Source organism: Ornithodoros turicata, chromosome 10 (assembly GCF_037126465.1).
Source record: "Ornithodoros turicata isolate Travis chromosome 10, ASM3712646v1, whole genome shotgun sequence".
Classification (NCBI taxonomy): domain Eukaryota; kingdom Metazoa; phylum Arthropoda; class Arachnida; order Ixodida; family Argasidae; genus Ornithodoros; species Ornithodoros turicata.
The window spans coordinates 18,608,309-18,636,212 of NC_088210.1; the positions used below are offsets into that span (position 1 = coordinate 18,608,309).

The window sequence follows — 27,904 nt, forward strand, 5'->3', positions numbered from 1 at the left end:
TGGTCTGCACATCCAGGAGAAACCCCCTCCCTCCTTCAGAAAGCCCGTAAGAAAATGAGTGGTGCTGACGTCACTCCGTGGCCTCTAGAGTCTGGCGCAAGTACCGCACCGCCGTGTCCGCAGCGGACAAATTTTCGTTGGCGCTACGTCACACTGATCTTATTACGTCACGCAAGGAGATCGGGCCGAGCGCTGCCTTCCAAGTTGCAATGGTTGCACACATATCATACCCGTATGTTTCAATCGTGTTTCAATAATGAGTACATTAAATGACCCGCACGAAAACTTGTACCGAAGGCTGAAATAATTCGTCATGGCCACCAGAAACTCCCAAAGGACGCAATTCTTCGACGAGCTTAGAATATACCTGCACGCCTGTTTACCGATTCTGCATAAACCACTCCTGGTGTACATAGGTGCGATACTACTCTGTGCCTTCGTTACACACAGTGAACTATAGCAGCAACACTGCTCTGCAAAAAGAAAATACCTTGCCAATTGCTTGAGGTGCTAGACTGTCCTTTCCTAACACGCTTAATTAATTTCGGATCACCACGGCCTTGTCCAACAAAACAGCACTTGCATCCACCAGCAAAAGTCCTAAGAAAAAACAGTTTCTATCTACGACACAGTTCAGCCAACAATTTCTTACACAGCTTAAACAATTTCGCTAAAGGCTCTCGTCTGCATAGTTTTGGCGCAGTCATTAGTTTACAATCGCAATGGTAACGTGTTACGATTAGGCCCGATATCAAATTTGAGACGAAAGTCACGACCTTGCATCTGTAGCCATCAGCTTGATGGCTTGCCATCAAGCCAGACAGCTTGTAGCCATCCAGACGAATTTGACCCCAGAAAAGAATCAACGGTAAGCTCACCAAAAAGCGCTTCGTCAAAGCTTCTGTCTCCTCGTCCTGTGCACCCATAGTCCAGTGCTGCGACCTGTCGGACGCTTGAACTTGCTACCCTCTGCAAGCACATTCTAAGAAAATGTCCACGTGTTCCACATGAAAGGCATGGCCTCAAACCACACCGCGCGAATTGTGTCTGTCCTACAGTGAATTGCTGATACGCCTTTGGGGAAAGGGGCGATGCTGCGAAGGGTGACAAGATTGCCGACGACCGTTATCAGAAAGCTGACTCGCAATGCGATAACCATGATGTGCGGGAACTGGCTGCTATGACCGATTTCCTTCAGCAACGCAATGCCCTAGTATGTGTCGAAGCCTCTGCTGGCCTTATCGTGCTCGTTCTGACATAACTGCTAATGGACCTGCTACTGTCTCTCTCCATTGCCTCAGTGTCTCGTAAATGCTGTCTGCCTTGTCAAACTGCATAATATTCCAGCGTGTGATCACCCTCCCGAAACACGCGTCCACGAAGTGTCCCGAACGCACAGGACAATCCTATCTCTTATCAGATGATCTGTCCTGTCCTCAAGGTCGCATGAAGTTGAAGTTCTGCGATATATTCGACAATGGTGGTGGTGGTGGTGGTGGTGAAAGCTAGGGCTTGCCGTTGTCGGCCTCACGTATGTGGGCAACGTCACGACTGACGCCCTGGGGGAATGTGCGTCCTGGGCCGACTTCGACAATGGAACTGCAACGCAGGAGGCGTCGTCATATTACAAACAGGCAAACACGTAACAGTTGCGTCTCGTTTCTGGGTAGAAAATAAATCTAAACGAGCTTTCCGAATCGATATATATATACTTCACGCAATCTTGAGCATATCCTTTACCTTTAGTTGCTTGGCTGAGGCACAAATGTCTGATAAATCGTCTAGCATGAAAATCAGCCATATTCTCTGAGCATGTCCAAGTGAAGGAAGTTACAGAGCACAACGAACTTGTCTGTCTTATCACGACTATATACACAGGCTGCAATGTTACACATAAATGCCAGTTATGATTATCATGACTTGGAACTAACTTCTTTCTTGAACGCTAGCTTTCTTAGGCCTTGCTTGAAATCTCGCTTCTGACACCTTCTGCTATCTATACACACATCTGGACGGCACTATGTCTTGTATACAAAGCGTTCAACATCAGAGACGCACGGCAGAGGGGACGGCACGTTAGCCAACAGAATGGCGCACATTACCTAAAGAAATAGCGGCAGGCTGCATGTCATAAGCCTTGAAGCACCTGAAACACCTAAACAATCCGAACCTGTAAGCTAGTCGACAATAAAGGGGGTGATACCAACCAACCGCTTGTTCATGCTGGTATCTGTCTACATGTTCGAAAGTTCGCGTTGTTGTTGTTTCGCGCGTAATGGGGTAGTGTACTGTTCTCCAGCGGTGAATCACCCCAGTCCATAGTCATGATATATGTGTTGTTGTTGTTGTTCGAAAGTTCGTCGAACCCTTCGTAGACAGTTGTGCAAGCTCGAACTTCGTGTTTCTAAAAACAAAAAGTTTGCGACATCCTTGGCTGAAAATCTGCGCCGTGATGCTCGAGTGTTTTTCAACAAGGTCCGGTCATCTTCATTAGATAAACAGCGAAGATAAATGAAGGAGGAGTATGCATCTCGAGGTTAGGCGGCCAAAAATGAATGCATCGTGAACGCAAAAGAAAAGGAAGAAGACGGCTGTGCTGCCTCTGTCTGGCCTTGATGTTGTGTATAAGGGGGTGGAGGAGTTCCAGCCGTGCCCTCTCCTCCTAGACGTGTTGTGGTGTCTCGTCCCAAGTTTAGCACAAATAAATTTATCATGAGAAGGAATACAGACATAAGTCACGTCTATAGAGGTCTAAATAGGTGACGCGTCGTTTAGGCCTCAACACATACGGGGCGTTTCAGTTAAATGCACGGGCTAAATAATTCGCGAAGTGGCGCACCAATCGAAGAGTGGTGGAACCGCTTTTTTACGGGTATCTGTCCGATACTGCCTACAACCTGCGCACCGTGTGAATGGGTGGGAGGCGCTCATTATTTAAATAAAAATTCAAATGAGTTTCGTGAAAAAACATAACTTCTAACTTCGGCATGAAAATGAGTACAACCCCTTTTGGAACATTCAGTGGACACCTTTTGGAGCAAAATCTGCCGCCAAAGCGGGTCATTTGTCGCAGTAATTAATTGGTTTCGGTTTACATATTTTTGTCGCGGCTGAACACGGTTAAGCGCAAAAGGACGCTATTCCACTCCCATGTCCACCAATGAATTACGTCCTTTTGCACTTAGCCGCGACCAGCCGCGACAAAAATATGTAAACCGAAACCAACTAATTACTGCAACAAATGAACCGCCTTGGTGGCACACTTTTCTCTAAAAGGTGTCCACTGAAGGTCCCAAAAGGGGTAGTACCCATTTTAATCCCAACGGCGCCCTGCTTGAGAAGTTACGTTTTTTCACGAAACTCATTTGAATTTGAATTTAAATAATGAGCGCCTCCCACTCATTCTCACGGTGCGCAGATCGTAGGCGCTATCGGACAGATACTTGTAAAAAAGAAAGTTCTTCGATTGGTGCACCCGTTCGCAAATTATTTAGCCCGGTGATTTAACTGAGACACCCGGTATATACCCATCCTCCTCGCCGAAACACTGCGACGACGCACGGTGCATGCACGATGGCACCTCAGATAGTACAGTACTTTCAGGAACAGACTTGCCACGATACGCTGCGTTGGGCACGTACAGGCCACCCTGCCGGAGAAGCGTGCCCTCGCCTGTGGTATCGCGATCCCTATGACCAACATCAACATATCAATGAGAGCAAACACAGGCACTTGGCGTCTTTATGTCTGACGTGTCAGAGGACAACTCACACGTTAGCAAGTAAAATAGGGGAGAATCCCACAGGGGATTCTCCGGTATTTGTTAGTACGCTCCTTCTTCCGTACATCTGCACGGACTAGTTAAATCACTTGACAGCGGCCTCGCGGGTAGTAAGTTCCGTTTCAGCGTTCAGTAGATAACGTCTTCGACTATTGACATGACGCTCACGCTACTGTGACATACTGAGTCGTATTCGGAACATAACGCTACGAAGGTTGCCCAACACTTGCGCGGTGAAAAACAGTAGACATGTGTCTTGAGTACCCTACTCTAAATGCTGTATTTTACGTACCACTATTAATATCTCAGTGCTTATTACTGTGTACCTCTTCGAAAGAGTAAATATGTGCACTATTTAGAGCTATTTAGCACTATTTTTTTTCAGTATTTCATATTCACTATACTCTAATTACGTTTTGTCTGTCTGTTTGTTTTCACACTGTGTTCATTTTCACAACAAAGTTACCCTTGCTTCCATTGCCTTTTCCTTCTTTTCAATGCTTTGTGGAAAAATCAACCACTTCGTTAATTAACGAGATTATTTTTCAAAGAAGGAGAAGAAGGATGACTCACAAACACTGTGAAATGCAGCACCTACAACGAGACAATAATGCCTATGCCTAAATAAAAAACGGTGACCAATAATAATAATAATAATATTTCAACAACAATCTCCTATCTCTTTGCGTCCAATATGAGTAAAAAAGCCTAATGGTGCTGTGTCTAGCTAGGATGCAGCCGAAGCAGCAGGTAGAACACCTCGGGGCATCGTGAACATGAGAGGGAGGAGGGAGCTGTTTTTTTCCTCACCGTGCTTTTTTTTTTTTTTGTTCGGGTACAGACGCGACTTTATTGCAGTGAAAGCTGAACAACGCTATTTCGGAGGAACGCAAGGAACGGTGCCAGCAGACAACAAGGTATCGCTTTACCTTTTTTCTTGCCGTCTCTATAAGAGCGGCTCATTTTTCAAGCAATCAGGATAACACGCTGTCGCGAGCATATTTTTACGCCTCTAACATTAATCACTTTTGCTTTTTTCCTCCATCATATTACCGCCGTCCGATGTGATGCCAAAGTTATACCTCGCCTATAATAATAGTTGTCTGCTACTATACGCCGTATAATGTAGCAAGAGTTTCCCATTCAACCTTTCAGCCAACGCCTCGATCAAGGCCAAGGACAAGGGCGCACTATTAATATGCAAGATATGCAGGCCAATTCAGCGTCTGATCTACAGCGCGTGTCTTATACCGTCGTCCTTGAAGATGCCCCCAGAGTCAGCTGCCATGTACCGTTCAGGGACTACATACGAAACGTGCATGTGACGTCACAGTTTACCGCAGTATATAAGCGACCCCACCGTGGCTCGTAACATGCAATTTCTTCGCCTGCAGAGCAAGAAACGAATCACCATGAACGCATTGGTAAGTGAACGGTGCTGCTCTACCTGCTCCTCTCTCTGCATAGCGTTTATTTGCGTTGCTGAGCGTTAACCCACGAGGAAACAACGTTCCCGTACCTCCATGGGGGAGACCGAGAGGTATGGACACAGAAAGACGGTACACACAAGTTCTATCATCTTCCTGCATCTTTCTGTGTCCGTGTCTCTCGGTCTTCTTCATGGATCTACACCACAGCTTGCCTGCACTCCATACCTTTTCTGTGTGCCTCCTTCGACGATTTTTTTGTTAAAATCTTTCACAGCACTTCACGCTATATTTGGGCAGAGTTACCATCGAAGCTTTCCTGTTGATTATAGCCTATAGTCGTACGCAGTAAAGCTATAGGGAGTCTAGCGTACAAGACACTAGACCGTGCACGACGGGGCAAACGAATCTGTACCATTCGTTCAAGAACTTTCTGTCGCACAGACTGTAAGAAAGTGCGCGTCCGTGGAACATGTATACGATTTGTCCTACTGTCGAAGCGATCTCTTCATATGCACCCTTATTCATGTAGCGCAGGAAAATTTTAAAAACTTTACGCATGAAGTTACAACCTACTAAGCAGCACCTATATGATATTTTCGCGAAAAAATTAACTCTTACGCGCCGCACCGTAAGAGCTATACCAAACACACGACGTTTTTTCGACAGCTCAATCCTCTTGTGGCTTTTGGATCTTCACTCAAGCTTGCCTCATTCTAACGTACTGTCAGACTACTAGGGTATGGCGGACAACCCACGCCCACCATACTCAGGACCTCCTGGATTATAACAACCATGTTATAGGCATCCCTTCCCAGCACCGCATTTGAAAGCTAGCGGTGGCGCTACTCATCGGTCCGGTTATTGCTTCCTCAATGTCTACAATACTTTGTACTTCAGCTTTAGTATTGTTGTACAAGCGGTGCATGTCTCACGAGAAATGCTACTTTCTAAAGTTGCTTATCCTCATCATTCTACGCGTTTTCATAAGAGCTGTTGCTGTCGTCTGCTACGGTAGTCGTACGTCCGCTTCTGCGCGTTCAAAATTCAAATTTCCGTTGTCCAATCGTGATGCAGATCTCGCGGGCCGATGGGCAGCGCTCCTCGTGGATCGTGCGGACGGGCTCCTCATAGGGGTTGCCGATTATGACATGGTCGTTATAATATAGTAGGTCGTGCTACTACTACAACCACACATGCTACTCTAGCACACCATTCGACCTTCCATTGCAAACTTCTTCTTCCTTTGTCTAACCTTCTTGTCTTGCTTGCCCGCAGTTCGCCATTGTCCTCGTCGCCCTGGTAGCAGTCGCCAGCGGAGTTCTTGTCAGCCCCTACACTTACGGGGCTGGTTACGGAGCCGTGCCGTATGCCTCCTACGGTTACGCACCAGTGGCCTACAACCCCTACGCATACGGTGCCTACGGTGGTCTTGGCTATTACTTCCGCCGCTAACCACGCCACCATGCCCTCCAAGAACACAGAAAACTACTACACGGCTCTTCAACCTGGACTGCGGCACGACTAAAAGCATTTTCAGTACCCAATAAATCTGGCTTAATATTACATGTAGAGAGAGGATATCACTGACTGAACTCACGTACGGTTTTGTTACGTCGGACATTTAAACATTGCGTACCCGTTTTGTCAGGCTTTGTAACATCTCGTGCTCTACGTCAAGCACCCCTTATTAGCAGAGCAAGCCTGGCATAAACGAAGGCATCAAATAAGACAGAAGTCGAGATTAAATTGTTTGCTGAAGTCATTGGTTTAATTTTGTCGAAGACGACATCTATTAGTCGGCGTGCAAGACATGACATCTAACGTACAAAAAATTAAATAAATAAATAAATATATATATATATATATATAATTACACGGCTGTCGGGTTGCTCAGCCTATTCCGTGAGCTTCTCACGGTATCTGCATTTGGAAGAGGCAAAGAATGCCTGCTTGAGCTACTGGAGCTGCTACGGCGGGAAAGCGCGACTTGCTGTTCACGTCTCGATGTAGCCATTGAAGCAGACTGCGGTGGTCCGACGGATTCGACCGGCCCTGCCCGAGGCACTCGTCGAGACGCTCGTGGAGATTCACGAGACCTGGTCCCTCGGCCCAAATCATCCGGCAGCGACTCTTGCAAGAACCTCTTGTAGCCCAGTCCTTCTAGCTCCTTTATGGTGTTCATTAGAGGTTCGGATCGAGTCTCCGGCAATGGTGTCAGAGCAAGCATCGCCAGTAGCACTACGATTGTCAACATCCCCATTGTAGTACGGGGAGAGATCCCGGCCCTCCAAGTCGTGAGTGAACTGGCGGTGGCAGCACCCAGCCTACCGACACCGTACGCGCTGCAGACACCAACGCAACGCAGTACCGTTGGGAGCAGCTCGGCAGTGTAGATGTAGTTCACAGCGACTGCGACGTGCGTTGCTACTCTGGCCAGCACTATAATGGCGTGCGCGATATGCGACTGGTCCGGAGGGAACCTCACGATCAATGCGGCGCCGCAACAGCCGGCGAAACCCAAGGTTACGGCGAGGGTGATCTTCCGCCCTTTCGAGAGTACAGCGTAATAAGCCGCGGCGATAAGTGGACCTGGTGCGACGACGCTGGCGACTTTCGCCCAGTCCTCCTCCTCTCCTTCGGTGGTGGTCATTTTGAGCGCGTAGAAGGAAAAAAATATGGCGAACCAGCAGATAAAGAGCAGGCCGCAGCGAACGCGCATCAGCGGATTGGTGAACAGTTGAATCGGTGTCACCTTCAAGCATTCCTGTTTCTTGAGTAATGCTGTCTTCAACTTCGCGTACCGCTTCCGGACGCCCTCGTGTCGCATGCCGTTCATCTTCGCGGCCCAAAGAATGGCTCTTTCGGCGTCCGTAAAGTTGCACGTTGCAAGCAGCCAGCGTGGAGACTCGTCGACGTAGAATGCGACCATGAGAAGACAGGTGATCACCACGAATATGGTCTCCGATATGCGCCACGGAAGGGCGAGTTTTTTCAACTCAAGGAAGAGGAGGCTTGTGATAATGACGCCAACGGATGACGAGACCATAGCGTAACATACTCTGCGTTCGATGGAGGTCACTTCAAGCAGCAGGATGAAGCCCGTTATGTAGATGGTACTGGCACAGCCTGACACGGTGCAGCGTGCGCAGACGAACACGGTGAAAGTGGAAGCGAAGCAGGTCGCGAAACTGGCGAACAAGAGTACAGTGACGCCGATGCAGATGACAGGGCGACGTCCAATACGGTCAGCGGCCATGCCCATAAGGGGCACTGCTACCAAAGCTCCCACCATGTACATCACTGCCGCAAACGTCAGCAACCATTCCCTACCGCACACGAGGTCCCAGGTACTGATGATGGAGAGGGAAGGATATGGATGTTCATAATCCCAAGCAGTGCATGGTATGGAGGTTCTGTTCGGTTGAAACGGACGGTCGTAGACGTTACAACGACTGTAGCTGCCGTCCTGTTCTTGAGGGATAGCGATGTTCTTCCACTGCGCTGTGCTAAGATTTTGGAAGACAGCGGGGGGTTTGCACCAGAAGACAACGTTGCTCGCAATGACTTGGAAGGCGAGGCTATGACAGAGGAGTACCACTAGAGACAATGTGCTGCAGAAAAGGATCGCGTGCTGGTAAGAGCCGTGGCCGTAGACGGTAACTTCGCTGACATCACCGGACTCATCCAGGCGTAGACTGGATCCTGTACTCGCACCGTATTGTAGAGATGAGCTTCGGGGTGCGGATCTTCGACTGCCGAAAGTGTCTTCGCGCGTCGCTGGCTGCTCTGTGGGTCCTTCAGTAGCTGGTCTTTCGGTTGCGGCTGCAAGGTTTGGCAATGACTGCGACGATCGTATGGCCAATCGATCGAGCGCTGTCCTAGGTTTGGTTTCAAGTTGCGTCGCGGAAGCGCTGTGCTGCAGAGTGGTTCTAACGTTCGCTTGCAGAGGCTGAGAGAGCAAAGCAAGTGAAGATTCTGGAGTCGATGGTTCTTGTGTGAGGCGACCGGACCATTTCGAATGCCGCAGAGAGTGATCTCTGCCAGCAGGCCTGTCGTAGGAAACGGGCTGATTTGTTGAGGAATCCGAAGACCCCGCGAATTTCGATGCCTTCGAAGACATGGCAACGAGATGCGCTGTTCACTATGCGACTCGATTAGGAACAAGAAACCGTGCACAACGCCTCACGTGAGCGCGCGGAACTGAGCCACAGTTTTCTTCGTTTCGGTCGCGTACCAGAGATTTTGTGTCAAAGTCGTTTTTAGGGCGAGGGCAGTACAATTTTTAGATCTGACGTGGGCAATCATTGCGCTTGTCCATCCACCTACAGTTGGCAATACAAGAAGTCGTGAAGAGCTATGACAAGTCCTGAGGGTCGGCTTTACGGCGGCCGAGGTCCGCGGCCTGCCAAGATCTGTCATGGCATCCGATTATATATTTTCATAAGCACTGGAACTATGCGGCTACATCATCAAGTGTCAGCGAACGAACGCCACACAATAGACCTCTACCCGAGAAACGTCGTGATGACGTTGGTAGACAGACTGAAACCGAAACAAATCGGAAGGGGAGGGACGGATTCCACGAATAGACACTTGTTCGCTGCCTCTTATTGAAAGAACAGCAGGACCGAAGGTCGCGTCCTTTCAGGGACCATCGTAATCCCCTCAAGACCGTGGCTTTCGGGCGCGACCTTGTTCGCTTCGAGCGTAGTTCAACTCTACCAAATTGGTGGCGCTGTCGAACACTATGACGTCATTTTTTTTGTGTGTACAAACAGGGAGAGGTCTCTCCAAACGAACTCAGCTACCTGTGGTTAGACGAAACTTCTTCATAGTGTGACGGGAATTGACTTCCTAGAGAAGTGAAATGGCTTTCCCTGGAGAAGCAGCTGCAACTGTATTAGAGATTGGCACGGGCCGCTATTTTTCGGCCCGGCCCGGTCCCGTCAGAGTCCATCAGAGAACTACCAGGCCCTCCCGTGCCCCGCCCGTTCCACTAGGAGCTCCCGGAAAAATCACTCCGGAATATCTAGCAGGGGCACCGTCCAAGCACACACAATCCAACACACTTACGACCTTTGTTGACTGTGTAATGATTATGGCAGTTTAAAACAGGTAAAACATTGTTACACTTCCGACTCCTACGCGCTTCTCTTTAATAAATAGGAATCGGGTCCCGGCCTGGGTCCAGGGACGTCTTGTGTTCTTTATCTGCTTCTAAACTGTTTAATTTATTTACTGTTTGTTTTATTTGTTGTGCTGCCAGTGCTCCTCTTGTTTTCGGAATAAAGAATATTCACAATACATAGAACAACCGAGGCCCGGCCCGTAGCCGAACAGGTAGGTGTGGCCCAAATCTTCAGGATAGAGCCTACCCGAAGGTCAGTTTCTGGCAGATAACGGACGTAGTTCTTTTCCTGTTCGCTTGAGAGCTCTGAAATCGAGGCGCTTGCCTCATGTCACGTGGTACGTTTTCGTGTTTCGCGGGGCCAGGTAAAAAAGGAACTTCACGCAAGGCGCACGCTGTAGGAAAAATTTGCGATGGGTATTTCTCGGCACACCCTACAACTGTATAATTCGCATCTCGACCATAGCACGAACAATTAAAAAAGATAACTAATTAATTGCGCCTAATTAATTAATGGGTCACCACGAAAAAATTCAGGAGATCAGAACACGCGATTCCGCACGATATTCTGCAGTCTTCACTCGCCCATGACGCGCCATGTTTTTTTAGACCCTGGTTCACTTTTGGAGATCATGTTTGCTGCCAATACCCTATGACGGGGCGTCTCTGGGCATGAGAGGAGGTAAACCATGAAGTAACCACGTGACAAAGCACCTGTCCACTCACAGGGTAAGCGTCACTTCAAGAAACAGAAGACGCCACGTGCGTCTCACTACGACCTTATTTGGGAAAGAGGACCAATGAGGTCGCACCCCAGTCATTAGGTGAAAGAGAGAAACTGCGGAGCTGCGTAAACTGTTGACACACTTGCACAGCGTATCCTTCCCCTCGATGGGAGGGACTATGAAATAGATGGAAGACGTACCACCTGTTTCATTAGCTCTCGTATCACCGCCCAACAAAACTAAAATGCTAGTGAATAAAGATTGTTATTTTCTTTAAATTCCGGGTTGGCGCCGCGAGGCAACTGTGGCTATGAGCGGCGTACATACGTGAACAGATGGAGAGAGGACAGCAGGAAGAAGTGGGGGACAGGGGCAGAGCCGTATATTAAAAGGCAGTCTTGCCATTGGGAGGAGTCAGAAAAAGAGGCTCGACCTGTCAATCACAGTTTTGCTCCTCTGATTGGTTTGCTTTTTAGCCAGGGGGTCGCCATGACACCATACTGCCACCCAAAATGGCGACGAAAACAAACACAGTGAAGCGGGGATTTCGTGACAAAAATTTTTCACAGACTAGTCTGATTTTATGCTGCAAATGCATATCCTCATACACGTTTCTCGGAAATCAGTTTCAATTTACGCTCATCGATCGATATCTCACCGAAAATAATACGTTTTCTCGCTGGTGTTAGGCCTAGCGAACACGGCAATCGCAACGAAATCATAACAAAAACGCCACAGCGCTGTACAATCTTATATTTAGTTGCTGGATTTCATGGATATAAACATTCTTGCCTTTTATATTCAAACTATTCATGTAGAGTTTGTTTACAAATCGTACCGACGACAGAATGTGTCCCAGCAGGTGGTTCTGCCGGCAGCGGTACAACGACGGAAGCAGACGACAATTTCCGACGTGCATTACGCTCCCTAGGCGGTGTTCATCAAATTTGCACCAAAAATCCACTAGTATTGCAGATGGCGAGAAGTATCCATTTCAATCCCACCCAACCCACTTGCGATCCAAAATGGCGCGGCCCATGTTGGATAAGGGGACAAATAGTGAGGATAGGTTGATTGATAGCGCCCAATATTTAAAGACTCCATTGGTCGGAAAACTGAAAAAGTGGGTGGAGCTTCAGGTATAGGCATGACCCATTAATGGCCAGACTCCCTTTTAATATACTGCTCTGGACAGGGGGTTTAGTATGCGTACTATGCCGACTCCAGGGAGAACTGCGCCGACATTTGTCCGGAAAGTGTACCGGAAGACCCGGCAGACAGCACAGCCGGCGCAGGGATTCGAACCTACGTCACCTCCGGGTCTCGGCGTGGAAAGTGAACACGCTGACCACTATGCCACGGGAGCTGGCGTCACTGCAATATAACAATTAACGCTAGAAGGCCAGCTAACAGCTCCAACGTCAATAGCGAGTTAAAACGATGTACATACCCCCTTTTTGATTATTCAAGAGGGTCTGGAACTATCTGGATTGGTAGAATTATTTTATTTGGAAACGAGTCACGCGATGTTGTTCATCACCACACTCAAGTAAAAGGGAAGAAAAGCACTGCGCACTGGAAGAAGCGCTTTATATTAAAGCAGTGCAAGTAAAAGTATCATGTATATGACTGTGCTCTATACCAAAGAAGGCACCTCGGGCACAGTGTGGGAGCGCTTCGTAATATATTATTTGCTATCACATGTAATCACGAAATATTTATATGTGGCTGGAACGAATGGGACGGTCAAACACTTTGTTTTCCCATCCATCGTATTTCAGGAAAGAAAAGTAAAGCGAGAAAACACCTGTCGGAAACACCGTCTTTCCATCTCTTAAAATAACTTCACCATATGACACGCGGTCCTAATCAACTACCGTTGCGAATGACATAGCCTTCTCTGTTGATTCGTTAAAAACGGGAGGCGTGCACCTTTTTTTGACACTTGTGCAGTTACATTAAGTGTTACAGAAAAGTCCTAAAGAAAAGTGTTACAGAAAGGCCCGAGCTTTCCACAAATCAATATAATCGAACGGTATAATTCTGCGCAACGGCCGGTGCGCCGGAGAATTTCGTTTTCCTCACTTCCTGCATGCTGCTTTGTGTAACTACCACATGCATGCACGAGAAGACCAAACCAAAACAAAACAACAATAAAAGATATTTAGAAACTCAGAAAACGAAACTGAAACTGACTTTCTGCTGCTTTGTTGGTAAACGGAAGCTATTACATGTCCACCAGAAACAAGAAGAGTGTGCATTGAAAGGCTCGGTTGATCAAAGACGCGAACGAGTGTTCATTGATGGTAAAGAATTGAAAAGATACAGAAAAAAAAACTTGCACAGTCATCGTCAAGCTTAACCGTAACGCGCTAGCTCCGTGAGACGAAAGCACCGCGGAGCGTTACCTCTGGGTTTGAGACTGCGTCCAATGACATGGGTCTGTCGTTGAGACATGGGCCTCTTCACGACAGAAGCTCGGCATGTTCGGTTCGGCGGCGACTCGCACAGTCTGCAGTCAGTGTCTGCTTCGTGCTCGCACTCACCACCGCCTGCGTGCGGCGACGTACAGGTTCGGGCTCAGGTCCAAACTCAGTTGCGAACGCTCCACGGCGCTGGCGTCAGCGTACACTCTTAAAAATGAACTTCACCGCATAGCACGCTCCAAGCAAACCATCATCCCGAATAACATCGTTCTCTCCCCTGATTTGTTGAAAACGAGAGGCGTACGCGCTTATCACAAATCAAGAGTGATAGACGTATCATTCTGTACAAGAGTTGGCCTTCAGCGTGCTATGTGGTGAGGCTTTGTTTTAAGAGTGTAGGCCACTCGCGTTACGGTTTAGTCTGACAGCGGCCGTACATATCACATGGCAGGGCAGACAAAGCAAATCTAAACTGGCACTATAGAAAGAAAGAAAAAAAAAAGCAATGGCTGCATGCGAATGTGTAGCGCATTGTATTTTAGTCCGACCATGAAATTTACTGCGCAGCACTGCAAAAGTCCCATAAACTTCACATAAGCTTTCGCGCATTTAGCTGCGAAAGGGACTAATGTTTGTGCCAATGCATTTAACCCACAAAATGACAAAAAATTACGCCTTTGTCTCTTAGAGTGTATGGATATAGCAAAGGGGAAGGATCAGTTCCTTTTGGCATTCTTCCTTTCTTCTTCGGCGATTGCAATAAATAAAATCCCGTTACATAGGTGACACTGTTGGGCAATACCCGTCGTGTTCCTCGATGCCAGCCCATGAGCTTGCTCTGCGCCACTCATGTCACCGCTACACCTACGTACTTCATTTTTTTCCCACGCATTTGCAGTTAGCTATCACAGAACATATCAACGAGATGTGAAGAGAACCATATGCCTTTCGCACGTTCCACAATCTTGCACGTCCCATCAAACACGCTGCCCACCACCACTTTATCACATATCGATTCCGAAGCCCCGCCTGCAAAAGCAGAACTTCTCCAACCAATGATCTCGGATACAGTACGACTCACTGTAGTAGAAATTGCAGCGGCTAACTTGGTCGAGTACTGTGACGTTCCCACTGGTCTCGTCCAACCTGACTGTCGCTTCGAAGATCGCTCCACTCGGAGACACGTCTATGGTGATCCAATAATGACTGATATTTTTCAGCCTCTCTTCTTCGGACTTCTGGACCATTGTGACGTCGATGACGTTTCGAAGTCTGAACGGGTAGCACTGCCGAGGCTGCACTTGAAGCCAAACGTTGATCTGTCCCACGAGGCTCTGCGCCATCGCCTCGGACACGGGGTCGTGCGGCGACAGTGGCTCCCCTTTCGCTTCGCAACTGCACCACTGATGGGATATCGAGGCGTCTGCGCATGTCCTGCTACCGGGTACCTCGTGAAATAAACTGATACCGTGTTTTGTTCGAGGCCGTGTTTTCTGCGGGAAGTCAACGAGTTCCCCGAGGGTGGCGTGAACGTCAAAGTGAGTCGTGAGACGTCTCTGGTTGGTCTTGAGGGCCTTCCGCACGTCCGGGTGTTTGTTCAGGAACCAACGGGGAAACGCCAGGAACGCAAAGGGCTGTCGGTCTTCGAACTTTCCGATGAACGTTGCCCGGATGGCGTCATAGCGCATGCCGTGGTCACTCAAGAAGACGAGTACCGTCCGGTTGAGGGCTCCGCTCATCTCTACTTTGTCGAAGAACCTCTTCAGAGGCGCGTCCGCATACCCGGCGCAATTGAAAGAATCGTGGCTTGCTTCGCTTAGAAAAGTGTAAGAAAAGAACGGGCGGTCGTCCATTTGGATGATGAAACGCGCGAGATAGTCTAAAAACATTTCTATCGGAGTAGTAGGACCCAGACAAGCAAGGCCGCAAGTGACGAACTTCTTGAGGTCGGACTTGTCCATGGCCATAATGGCAGGCCGCAAATAGTAGTCCGTCGGAGGGGAATGAAAGCCGTTGAGCATGTAATTGAAAAGACCGTACTTTGGAGATTCCTCCAGAAACATCGTTCGGTAGCCCCGGTCGGCGAAGAGATTCCACACAAAATCGAGGTTGTCGAAGAAATTGTTTACACTCAGGTTCATCGTTTCCGCGGACGTCCGGCCCATCAGGAGCGGACACTGATTCGGAAACGAGTTATCCCCTATCTTGTTGTACCCGTGCAGTTCGAAGGACTCGAGGTGGTTGCGGATAAAGTCGGCCGAGAGCGGCAGGTGACGGTCAAAGTTGAGATACGACACGGAGTCAACACCAAGCACCAGCACGTTGAGCTGATGACTCGTTCTTTCAGGGACATGGCGACAACGTTCTTCCACTGCTGGCTTCAAGATAGGGTTGAATAGAAACTGTTGATGGAAGACCACGTCAGGTTTGGAAGCAGTTGCACACTCCACAAACAAGAACTCCTTATTCAAGGGCCTACCAAACTCAAGTGGTGTCTGCGGACCGAAGAAAAACTGATCGTCAGGGACGGGAAGCGACAGGTTCCGGTAGATTTCGCGGTAGGTGCAACGCAGTTCTTCAACAGCCGACAGACCGTGCACGCTCAGGGCTCCAAGGTCTACCTCTGGCCGTTCATCACGCGTTGTAATGAAGTTCGGCTTTCCAGGGCACTGGTAGTCTTCGACTTTCTGGTAGAGATGCGCAATACTGGGATGGAAGGCGTCGTACTTCGCTAAGGAACAGCCAGGCGTGCGGATGCGGTATCCCGACGGAATGACATGGGCCACACTGTCCTCCGTGGAGCTGTTGACTCTCCAGAGCTGCGTTATGTTGTACCAAGTTAAAAGGTAGAGCGTGACAACTGCAGCCAGCGTAGCTTGGAAGCATTTCCAGGGATTTCTCATCGTCACCTCTTCGATTCTTCATCTGTTGCCTAGAGTGTAAAGAGCATGAACTAAGATTATGTGGGCAAGCATCCCTTGTGCATTATAGCAAACACCGCCGAATGCTCAGTGGTTAACGGTTCGAGGATGTTTTCCCTGTCACAAAAGAACAGGTGTGGGCTGATCCGTTTGAGCTTTTAAGATCTGTTGCAATTTGTAATTCACAAATCGGGAACCAGGAAGCAAAAAAGAGGGAGAGTATAGAAATATGTACAAATCATATGACAGATTTGTAGCAGCATGTAGACGGTATCGGATAGGCATACCTCATAAGCCATCCAAAGCTCGTACGCATGTTCTGGCAGAATCCGCTGCATCTGGCGACAGGAGCTCTTCCAGGCGAAGACCTGGACAAGATAATCGGTTAAAGAGCGGGAACATACAAAGGCGTGACCAATATGTTTTGATGTTGACCAGAAGAGAGATATGCTATTGCTCTTGTAGTGGCGCTGAAAGGATCAATAGTGGGAAGATTACGAGATCCCGGGCGCAACACATGCAGGCTTTCATTCGCTGCTTCATGTTGGTCTTCCTGCAGCGGACATAGAGCACGCAATGCAGAGTTCAACTTCAGGCCGCTTTAGCCTAAACGATGGGGGAGTGATCAGTAGCGGTACTAAGGCGTTCGTCGTGGGGATGGCGGTTTTCATTAGTTAAGTAAACGTTAAGTCGTCATTCAAATAAAGTGGTTGTTGTCTGACAGTTTTAACGGGAACTGTAAGGTATAGTGCAACAGAGATGGATAGCGTAGGATGGTCGAATGGAGCCTTGTCCATCTTTAGAAAGCCTGCGCGATAGGCTACACACTCTTAGAAATGAACTTCACCGCATAGCACGCTCCTTGCCAACCATCATCTCGAATGATATCGTTTTCTGCCCTGATTTGTTGAAAACGGGAGGCGTACGCCTTTTTTGTGACACTTATGCGGTTCATAATTGTCACGAGAGAGGCGTATACGCCTCCCGTATTCAACAAATCAGGGCAGATAACGATATCATTCGAGATGATGGTTGGCTAGGAGCCTGCTATGCGGTGAAGTTCATTTTTAAGAGTGCGCAGAAAAACAGAAAGTCTGAGATGCTGTGTCGTGTTTGTTCTTCTCTGACGCTCATCGCTCGGGCTTTCTCAACATGGAACTTTGTCGACATCGAAAATCTCAACCCGCCTCCGTATACGTGGTGGTGCCAATGAAACAGCTCGCCGCTGCCGGCCTCACAGAGGTGGGCAACGTCACGACTAACGCTCTGGAGGAATGCGCGTCCCAGGCCGACTTCTAAGGGAACTGTGCCGACATATATGTCTGACAGCGCCCGGGGAAAACCCAGGAAAAATCCCAGACAACACAGCCGGCACCGGGATGCGAAAACGGATATACCTCCCAGTCTGCGACGTGACATGGCCAGCACGCTAATCACTACTCAGCCACGCGAGCTGGTGCCTCCCCGTATACGTCAAATTATCTGGAGCCTCTACACCGTATAGCACGCTCTTATAACCAACCATCATCGCGAATGATATCGTGCTGCCCCTTGATAGGTTAAAAACAGGAGGCGTGTTCCACTTTATGACACTTAGCTGTGGTCACAAAATGGCGTACGCCCAACGCTTTCCACAACTCGTGATAGATGACAGCATCACTCTATGCAATGGTTGGTCTGCACAGCATAACACCACTCGAAGCCAACAGTCATTCCAATGATAACCGCTTTCCGTCTACGACGCTTCCAACCAATCGCCATTTCGAATGATAACATATTCTGTTTGCTGAGGAGGAGGCGCTTCTATGTCCAAGATAAGCGCCTCCTCCCGTTTCCAACAAATCAGGACAGAGATCGATAACAGTCGGAACGATCACTCTTAAATATGAACTTCACCGCATAGCACGCTCCTAGCCAACCCTCATCGCGAATGATATCTGCCCTGATTTGTTCAAAACGTGAGGCGTACGCCCTTTTTGTGACAATTATGCTGTTCATAATTGTCACAAAAAAGGCGTACACGTCCAGTTTTCAACAAATCAGGGCAGATAACGATATCATTCGAGATGATGGTTGGCTCGGAGATTGTTATGCGGTGAAGTTATTTTTAAGAGTGATGGTCGGCTGTATACACCCTTAGAAATGAACTTCGCCGCATAGCACGCTCCTAGCCAACCATCAACTCGAACTACATCGTTATCTGCCCTGATTTCTTGAAAACGAGAGGCGTACGCCTTTTTTGTGACAATTATGAACAGCGTAAGTGTCACAAACAAACGCGTACGCCTCCCGTTTTCAACAAATCAGGGCAGAAAACGATCTCATTCGAGATTATGGTTGGCTAGGAGCGCGTTTATGTGTTCAAGTTCTACTTTCAGAATGTAATTAAATTTCTTACCCCGTATTGTCGCGTCTGAAGCTACAAAAAACACAGAGCCAGTTATACGGCTGATGCTAAAGAGTATACATATAGATATATATATACATATACATATAAGAGTATACATTCTAGCTCACCATAGTATACAGCTACGGATTCTTTTTCTTCTTCGACTTCGCCTTCTATAACTTTTATTTCGTCATTCTTTGCATCGCCTGCGCTGCCTGTCTGTGCGCTTGGAAGTTATGCTTAGAAGACGTCAAGCATAAAGATACAAAGATCCTACACAATCCTCTTGCGTCCCTTATCGAATACTGCTGAGATTCAGCCAGTTTTGCATTCCGATTGAAATGGAAATGTCTGACCTCTCTAAGAAGACAAACGCGGGAGCCTTTTGATAAGGCTTGAAACTTGCGCACAATTTCACAAATCATCTTCGGGTAGATAGGCAGACGTTGAGGGATCAGCAAATCAACAGGTCCCTATAGCTGGCTAAAGGAAGATAGTAAAGTGACATAGTTCCGCAGCTGTACCTGGAAGACGTTCTTCAGCCTTGCCACGCAAACGCTTGGTCAGGGCACTTCAACCTTCAGAAAACAGAGAAGAAACTTTTGCAGGAGTTCTGTCGGCCGCGGAGGACCATGTAAGATTTTGCGATACTTTCTCCCTTGCCATTAAATGCCCCCCCCCCCCCCGCCGCCGCCACTTGACCTAGAATATACAACTATTCATTATAACTTAATTACTTAGCGCTATAAGCTGACACAAAAGCGTGCGTCCGGATGCGCAGAGAGAGAGAGAGAGAGAGAAATCATATCATCGATACACATATTGGCAAGGCAGTATCAAAGAGGAAGTTTCGCTCTATAAAAACGCTTCCAGGAAACGAGGCAGGGCGCTTATTCATCAGCCTGCAATCAACCTGCAAGGTCCCCTCTCCAGACTGAACATTCTTCCTCGGGTAATCTACTCTAGAGGGAACATGTGCTCCGACACTTGAGAATGAGTTACAGTCGTGGGAACAAAATGTGCGCTTCCTCGCTCGTGACGCAGCTGCTGTGGCTCGTAACCAAAGAAAAAAAAAAAAAAAACGTCGTATATACGGTATTTCTATAATGCATCTACACTCTTAGAACAGAACTTCACCACATGTGAAGGCAAACCATTGCACAGAATGACAGCGTTGTCACTCCAGACCCGTGGAAAGGGCGCCTTTTGTGACGCTTAAAGGCACTATCCGTGTAGCGACATCCCCCGAAGTACTCCAGCGGAAGATGCGAAAAACGTCACAGCCGCAAGATATTCACTTCAAAAATTCGGCTTTTCGCAGACGACTGTGTGGTGTACCGAGCAATATCGGGTATATCAGACCAGGTCATATTACAACGCGATCTTAACTTAATTGGTGAATGGTGCAAAGTCTGGCAAATGGAACTCAGCTTGCCGAAGTGCGTATTTGTTCGTTTCACCCGTTCCGCACAACCTGTAACTGTTACCTACTCTATATCCAATCATTTTCTTTTCCCTTCCGCATCATGCAAGTGCACTCTTAAAAATGAACTTCACCGCATAGCACGCTCCTAGCCAACCATAATCTCGAATGATACCGTTATCTGTCCTGATTTGTTGAAAACGGGAGGCGTACGCCTTTTTTGTGACACTTATGCTGTTCATAATTGCCACAAAATAGGCGTACGCCTCCCGTTTTCAACAAATCAGGGCAGATAACGATATCATTCGAGATTATGGTTGGCTAGGAGCGTGCTATGCGGTGAAGTTCATTTTTAAGAGTGTACCTGGGCCTTACCTTTTCATCTAACCTTTCATGGAAGGACCATATCTTAGCCATCTGTAAGGGGGCCAATTGCTCACTTGCTTTCCTTCGACGCAACATAAGACAAGCGCCCTCAAAAGTTAAAATAATTGCATATAATACTCTGGTTCGACCTCAGTTGGAGTATGCAGCCTCGATATGGAATCCCCATCAGTCATATTTGGAAACACTTGTTGAGTCAGTCCAGAACCGGTGCGTCCGCTTCATCCTATCGGACTATTCCATTCAATCAAGTGTGTCCTTAATGAAACTTAATCTAGGTCTTCCCTCTTTGACATTAACGAGGAAGTACCTTCGGATCTGCTTATTCCACAAATTCTTCTACACTACATCCCTGAGTCAGCTATACATCATTCGGGCCCGGTATATTTCTCATCGCACCGATCACAGTCTGAAAGTATCACGTACTATCTCTCGCACCGAGTCCCTCAGACACTCTTTCATACCGCTCGCCGAAACCGAGTGGAACTCACTCCCACAGAACATTGTTGACATCGCAGATCCCCTAACCTTCCGCAGGCATTTACTTTCCCATTTGTTTCATTAATAACTCTGTTGTCACATAGACCTCCTTCCCTAGGTCTACTGTGGCCAGTGTACCATCGTTATTGCATTGAATTACTATTGTTATTATTGTTATAATTCTTGTTTGTTCTCTTTTTAAACTAATAGTGTGCAAAGGCTGTTGTTAGTTTTTTTCTTTATCGTTTACCCATGTAATGACCCTTAGTGGTCCCTTGGGTTTTGGAATAATAAATAAATAAAAATAAATAAATATTTCGCAGCAGACGACAGGAAAAGACGATGACAGGTGTCATCTGCTAAGTGTCGTCTGCTAAGTGCGCAGTACCGATATTCCTGCACCATGTGAATGCTCAGTGTATAACACCCGGCGGAACTTCCGATCCGTGTACAGTGTTTTGCTTTTTATTCCACTAGAATATTCCGTGAAGATTTTCGCCCGTGTGAATACGCGGTCAAGTTAACGTGGCATCTCTCATTTCGAGAGGAGAAATTTTGGCACATTAGCGCCCCCTATAATAACAGGACAAAACCAGACAAAACGCTGAAGACCAACCATGGCACAGATTGACACGTTTATATAACACCCGATTTGTGAAAAGCGCGGGGCGTACACGTTTTTGTGACAATTAACGTAACCGCATAAGTTTCACAAAAAGGCGTACGCCTCCCGTTTTCAGCAAATAAGGGGAGAGAACGATGTCATTCGGGATGGTGGTTGGCTATAGAAGCTCGCTGTTCGATGAAGCTGCGTTTTAATAGTGCACGGCTGCAGGAAAGAAGAGAATCGGAACCTCTACCTACATCTGATAAACTTGACGGACCCATCGATTCGACAGGCAGGCTTCAAATGTCGAGCATGCGACGTGAATCCAGTGCATTCTTAAAACGGAACAGCATTGAACACGCCCATAGCCGACCATCAATCCCGAATGATATCGTTCTATCTCCCCTGATTTGGTGAAAGAGCGGCGGGTGTACCCCTTTTTGTGACAGTTATGGAGCAGTTACGTCAATTGTCACAAAAAAAGGCGTACTCCCCGCGCTTGCCACAGACGTCCAAGGGCAGCCATCAATGATAATTGAAATCAATACCCGTTGAACTAGAGCACTAGAAAAACAAGTTTTTGCTCTACATTGAACCATTGAACCATGCGCGCAGCGCCACCACGCGTGATAGCGTGTCAACTTCCTAAAGAGCACTGGATCCCTTGCTAAATCAGAGGGAACGCCGGCATGACAGGCATAAATTATGATCAAGTAGTTCGCTAGAAGGCAGCATGTTTTCAAATCAATACGTGTGCATCCTATCGAATTATCCATCATGTAAATAGCAAAAAGGAAAACGCTCTACCACAGGACTAAAACTAATCAAGAAGTCAAACGAGTAATAATCAGTGATGTGGACGTCAGTCGGATATTCTCCAAATCAAATAGAGGGGCAGCTCGCGTCTGTCATCAACGTGGAAACCTGTCAAAAGAGTAGTTTTGAGAGACGAAACGTATTTTTTCGCACAGCATGCCCTCGGATACTCGGAGAGCATCTTCTGACAACACATGTCCCCCCCACCCCTACACTTCCACTGCCAGATTGCTGTATGATCTCACCAAGATACAAGTTGCGTGCGGTCTTCCGCGACGTTAACGCGAACGCTACGTTAACAACGCCTTGTCGCGAAAAGTGCGCGCCTGCGAAAACGACTGTCGCAGGCGACGCAGAATGTCCAGCACGCAGTGTACACGTACCTCACGATGGTGTACTATTACACTGAAACACGATGTCTTTCATTATGAGTGGACATTCCACAGCACACCGCGAAGCACGCGTTGTTTCCAACCGTAATCCATCAACGTAGCACCGCATTCGTGCTTTTAGCGAAATTAAAAAGAAAGAGATAGACGTCTTGACAGCTACGGCCGACTGTCAACGTGGAGCAATCACAATCTTCCCACTATTGAAGGCACACACCGACAAAATATTGCGCTAGCACAATCCTCCTCAAATCGGGCGGGACTTACGGAGAACAGTCAACAGCAAACGACGCCGAATCACGCCAGCCGACCGGCGTCCGGGCTCCCGGTGGTCACGAAAGACAGCCATAGGTTGCAGCACCACACAAACGGCGATTCCACCCTCTTTATAATGGACCTAGTCGTCGTCCTCGCATCTACTCGGTGTAGCATCGGTCCATAGAGTATATTTAGCGGAGCTGACACGCATTTGGAACGTCTTCGACCCAGCAAAGGACACGGGAGATTACAATGAAGCCAAGCCGCCAAGCTTGGCTCCTGCCTACCGTGCGGACCGCGCGACTCCCGCCACTGCGCTTGCGTGCGGAGAGGGAGAATGAAAGAAGAGGGGAGAGCGCGGCAATAAAAGGAACAGAAGGGTAGACACGGTAGAGACGTGTGGAAAGAACGCGGGTTGCGCCAAATTGTTGTGCGGCACGGAGGATTGATCAGAAGCGGTGAGAGAGTGGAGATGAAGAATAATGCACGCAGAATTGTTGCGTCACTTGACAAATATGCGACCTTGCCGCCGATTCAAGAAGCCGAGCATCTTGAGGGTGAAGAAGCTCTGTTGAGACCAAAAAGCGAGATTTGATGGTGATTTTTAAAGGTTGAACTTCGGGCTGTCATAAAGTTCCTGTTCATGCAGACGAAAAATCCACGGGAAACCTATGAGAGCAAGGTGCCCGAATTAAGTGACGAATGCCCATCATACTCAACCGTGAAGAAGTGGTGTGGGCAACTTTCAGCGTGGTGATTTTGAGGCTGGAGGATTAGGGAGACCTCTCATGGTGTCAACACCCGAAATTGTGGATTGCGTTTATAACCTCATTTTGGCAGATCGGCGAATCCAGAGAACGCACTGGGTATGAAGGCTCGTAGCTCTCGGCCAGGAGGCGCTGCAGTCAGTGGGAGTCAGTGCCGTGTGTGGGAAAAAATTTAAACTACCGGTTAGTTCACAACCTCCAATACAGCCAGATACAGCGTGTCGCAGTGCGGCGTTATCTATCGCGTTTTCTTCGGCTTTGAGAAGCTGGAGTTCCCAAGCGACTTCTTGGGTTGTTAAATACTTCGAAAGGCCAATTATTCGTGAAATTATTCAGCTGACGTCGAAGGGACGGGAATACGGGATCAGACGGGAATAAAATTCTCATAAAGGCAGGGTGTGTGCAGGGCCGGCGACGGAAATTACGGGCCCCCTCCCCACGTCTCAATAACACAGTCCAAGTATTTCTTCTTTATATATGACAACGACACGTCTGGACCCGCAGGCCCCTGAAGTGGCCTGGGCCCCAGGGCGCCATCCCCGGCTGCCCCACCCTCTCGCCGGCCCTGGCTGTGTGTTTCAAGTTCCGTAAAGACATGGCTGCAAAAAATTTTAACGGCACCTTTAACGAAAATTAAAGTACAGCAGCTCGTGGGATCACAAATGGTGAAAAGGACAAACGACAAGATTCAATTTTATTATGGGGAAATGAACAGAGACCGCAATAAAAGCCATGCACACTTGTCTTTGAATCACGACTATACTGGATCATCACAGCCAGGTCAAATTGACGGTCACTGCACCTACGTACATGTTGTTCGCTTTTTACGTATCATCGGAGCCTGCTGTTTTTACACGTTCTTGCCATCCCAGCTCAAGCGCTTGGGCTCCACATGAATGGGCTCCACCTGGGCCCATTCCCAAACACTTTAGCTCCGCATGGGTGGCATCACAACTGCATCACGACATTCAACAATAGTCATAATATTCGGAAACCCCTCATCACTGAGAATTACACCTCCGGACTCAATTACATACAGAAAAACGCGAGTTATGAGGACATGACGCCAAGTAAACTTTATAACGGGAATAAAGAAATGCTGCTACTCGGGATTTGTGGAGCTTCGGTTTTAATTTTTGTGCAGTCAAGATTTCGTACATGTGTAACTAGTGTGACGTACTTTTCAAAAATCTGGAATCGTGTCTATGATTGCATCTCGTGACGGTGTGTAAACCCACTCGTGCAACGTGAAGCTTATGATCTCCAAGGTGTACCTGAAAACTCGCGAGGCAATTGTTTTGCAAATACCAAATAACGAAGAAAGTACTATAAAACTTAATCCAAGCCTGCGAGTCATAAGGAATAACGCAAGTCTATCCTAAGTGGTAATGCCGCTCGGGGTGCAGCGCTGTTTATAGGGCGTGCGTTGAAGAAAATGCTGAACACAGTTAACGTGACTGAGCAGAAATTTTGTCATGCTTGCTCAGGGTTCTCCTGGGGCAATTACGTATCCCATGAAGCCACACTGCCGCTGCGATTGCCGGTCAGTGGTTGTCAACTAAAGCAAACGCCGTTCGTGCGGGCAGCACGCATACCCAGCTAATGCGACCGGCGGAACTGACCACTAACTGCGCCTGCTACCGCTTGGGCTCAGATGGGCACTGTTGTCACCAGACCAAACTTGAGCGCGACGGCGCGTGCAGGGCGAAACGAGGAGGAGGAGGACGAAAATGCCGCTGGTGATGTCATTACGGTTCCAAGGACGAAAGCACTCCAATCGCAGTCAACGTTTCTCGCCTCCCCCCCCGTATCCTTCTCATTTCTCCCATTGCAGCAGATGACGTTTCTATGAATCAGTCAGCGAGCTGTACCATGGTGATGGTGACGTCAAAACGACACGGGCGTCTATGAGAAGTGAGAAATTGATGTTCTGAGGCTGGAACACACACAAAGGACAAATACATACAAAGCCTCAAAGTGCCTAAGAAATTAATGATGAAAGATGGAAGTCACTGAAAAGGTTAGCCAGCTGTAGGACGGGCGGCTAGTTGACATCTATGGTTGCTGCGAGCGATAATGAGGTGAAAAGGATGCCACGAGGGCGGAGCAAAGTAGCCGTAGCTTCCAGGGACCCCAACGCGCCTCATGGGAGCGTTAAGTTGGTGGTCCGGGAACGTTCCCTCTTTCAGGGAATCACTTAAAGGGATGGTAGCGTTCAGCGAGCCTATATGGGTACTACCATTCGATTGCCATAGACTGAAATGGAGGTTAGTAAATTATTTCGTGAAAAATCGGCATTTTAACAAAGAAATTAAATTTTAATTATTCGTGGCTGCTTGTCGAACGCGGAAGTCTGCTGGCAACAATAGCCATCCGTGACGTTCTACAGAACTCTCGCTCATTGGTTGTCGGGGTGAGCAGCTGATTGCCGGGTGTACGGGTAGACGACGACATTGCTAGCGCCGGATTTTCGCCTGCTTGTCGTCTGCTTTCAAATAAGAAGCTGCAATGCTTCGGTTTCGTTGGTTGTCGCAAGCGGCGTATTCTCCAAAATGACTGGTGGAAACCGCTGCAGTGTGCCCAACTGCAAGAACACTTCGGCGAGAAATCCGGACGTTTCGTTTCATCCTCCTCGTGATGAGGATACGAGACGGAAGTGGCAAGTTGCCATTGAAAGCCGCAATCCGCGAGGGACTGCAATGAAAACGCTTCCTCGAGTGTGTTCGCTGCACTTCCCCGAGGACGCATACCTACCTGGGCAGCGATATCCTCAAAGTCAGGTTCGGACTACCACCCAAGAAAAAGCGTCGAAAAGTCGGCGAAGTGCCGACCATCTTTCCCCACCGTAGAGTACAGGTAAGACGATCTTGTCAGTCCATGCAGTTTTAGCTGCGCAGTGTTCGGTTAATATAATGAAAGGATGGTTAAGAATCAAGCGAGATGGTGATATAATCCCGAGACAGGAACAGGCTTTCTGTCTGTGTCTTTTCCCGGTTCGTATGTGCGCGTTCCCGGGTGCACTCCGCGCGCCCCCCTTGTCTCACGCCTGGGAAAAGAAGTACCACGTACGGCCCGTGACGCATGTTCAGGTGGCTCCGTTCTGCTGGCTTGATTGGCGGTACCGAAGAAACGTCACCGTGACGTAATGATGACGCTGGTAGACATATCGAAACCGAAACAGCCCGGATAGAGAACACCACCGCTTCACAAAGCCGTATTTCATTCACGATGGTCACGGGTGGCTTCTTTGTATTAATGGTACATACAAATGAGGTGACGTTTTTAGCCGCTTTCGTGTCTTCATTCGCCTACCCCGTCCACCGCGGAAATAAAAGAAGGCTTCATCCCAAGAGCTGCATTGTCTGAAGGTCAAAGTCGTAATCCTGTCCCGAATGTGGTTTGTTTCGTATAGAGACAACACGTATACTGAAATGGACCACGTCTTGAAATGAACAGTATGTAGTACAAATAAATACCAATAGAATATCAATACGTAGAGGGTAGGTTTACAGAAAGAATACTGTGCTGGACGCAGTGCCGGATTTACAGTGGCGGGCCCGGGGCAGCCTTCATGATGGGGGCCCTTCTGCCTGGTCAGTAGTTTTCATGGTGATTCATATAAGAATAGATTATTATGGCCAAGTCCATAGAGATGCCTGACCTGCGACTATTCCGTGCGATGTATACATGGAAAACGTTCAATGTACAGTAGTTCGTCAGCTTGCTACCACCCAGTTTCCAACGCACACATACATACATTGGATGATAATGAGGTGGGCGATTCACCGCCGCTGACGCGGTACACTGCCCTATTGCGCACTGGGAACGGATGAGGGGGTGGTGATGGGAAACAGCACTTTCAGAGATCCGTCACCAGACAGGTGGAGCGCAAGTACTCCGCAAGAAGACGAAGGCCTTGCCCAGTTTTCCAAAGAGAGTACTTAACCTTAGCTTTTTCGTTTACATCTTCTAAATTTTTG

The 27,904-nt window shown here is 48.1% G+C and overlaps 3 protein-coding genes and 1 long non-coding RNA gene across 7 annotated transcripts in view; 1 reads left to right on the forward strand and 3 right to left on the reverse strand.

The window, feature by feature from the left end:
- The window catches only part of LOC135370781 (BLOC-3 complex member HPS4-like), an 82,158-nt gene extending 81,162 nt beyond the window's left edge, over positions 1-996 (reverse strand). For all 4 annotated transcript variants that reach the window (XM_064604622.1, XM_064604621.1, XM_064604618.1 and 1 more), the window contains exon 1: positions 879-996. In XM_064604622.1, the coding sequence (XP_064460692.1) occupies positions 879-981 (103 nt within the window). In that variant the 5' untranslated portion in view covers positions 982-996. The remainder of the gene's footprint in view (positions 1-878) is intronic.
- Positions 997-4,856: 3,860 nt separating this feature from the next.
- On the forward strand, positions 4,857-6,776 carry LOC135370229 (uncharacterized). The gene is made up of 2 exons (XR_010415262.1): positions 4,857-5,205; positions 6,487-6,776. It is a non-coding gene; the product is annotated as an uncharacterized LOC135370229 (long non-coding RNA).
- Positions 6,777-6,965: 189 nt separating this feature from the next.
- Positions 6,966-9,386, reverse strand: LOC135370228 (solute carrier family 22 member 7-like). Its single transcript, XM_064603932.1, has one exon. The coding sequence runs from the start codon at positions 9,329-9,331 to the stop codon at positions 7,082-7,084; it is 2,250 nt and encodes a 749-aa protein (XP_064460002.1). The 5' UTR covers positions 9,332-9,386; the 3' UTR covers positions 6,966-7,081.
- A 3,166-nt stretch (positions 9,387-12,552) lies between these two features.
- LOC135370786 (uncharacterized) lies at positions 12,553-23,475 on the reverse strand. Its single transcript, XM_064604626.1, has 3 exons — positions 23,167-23,475; positions 16,699-16,779; positions 12,553-16,422 (listed from the first exon to the last, which is right to left on the reverse strand). Exon 3 carries the CDS (start codon positions 16,391-16,393, stop codon positions 14,495-14,497), a length of 1,899 nt encoding a protein of 632 aa, XP_064460696.1. The 5' UTR covers positions 16,394-16,422; positions 16,699-16,779; positions 23,167-23,475; the 3' UTR covers positions 12,553-14,494.
- Positions 23,476-27,904: the final 4,429 nt, after the last annotated feature.

Bases quoted from the DNA above. Each gene is read 5' to 3' on its own strand.
- LOC135370228 (XM_064603932.1), bottom strand. From the start codon at position 9,331: ATGTCTTCGAAGGCATCGAAATTCGCGGGGTCTTCGGATTCCTCAACA.
- LOC135370786 (XM_064604626.1), bottom strand. From the start codon at position 16,393: ATGAGAAATCCCTGGAAATGCTTCCAAGCTACGCTGGCTGCAGTTGTC.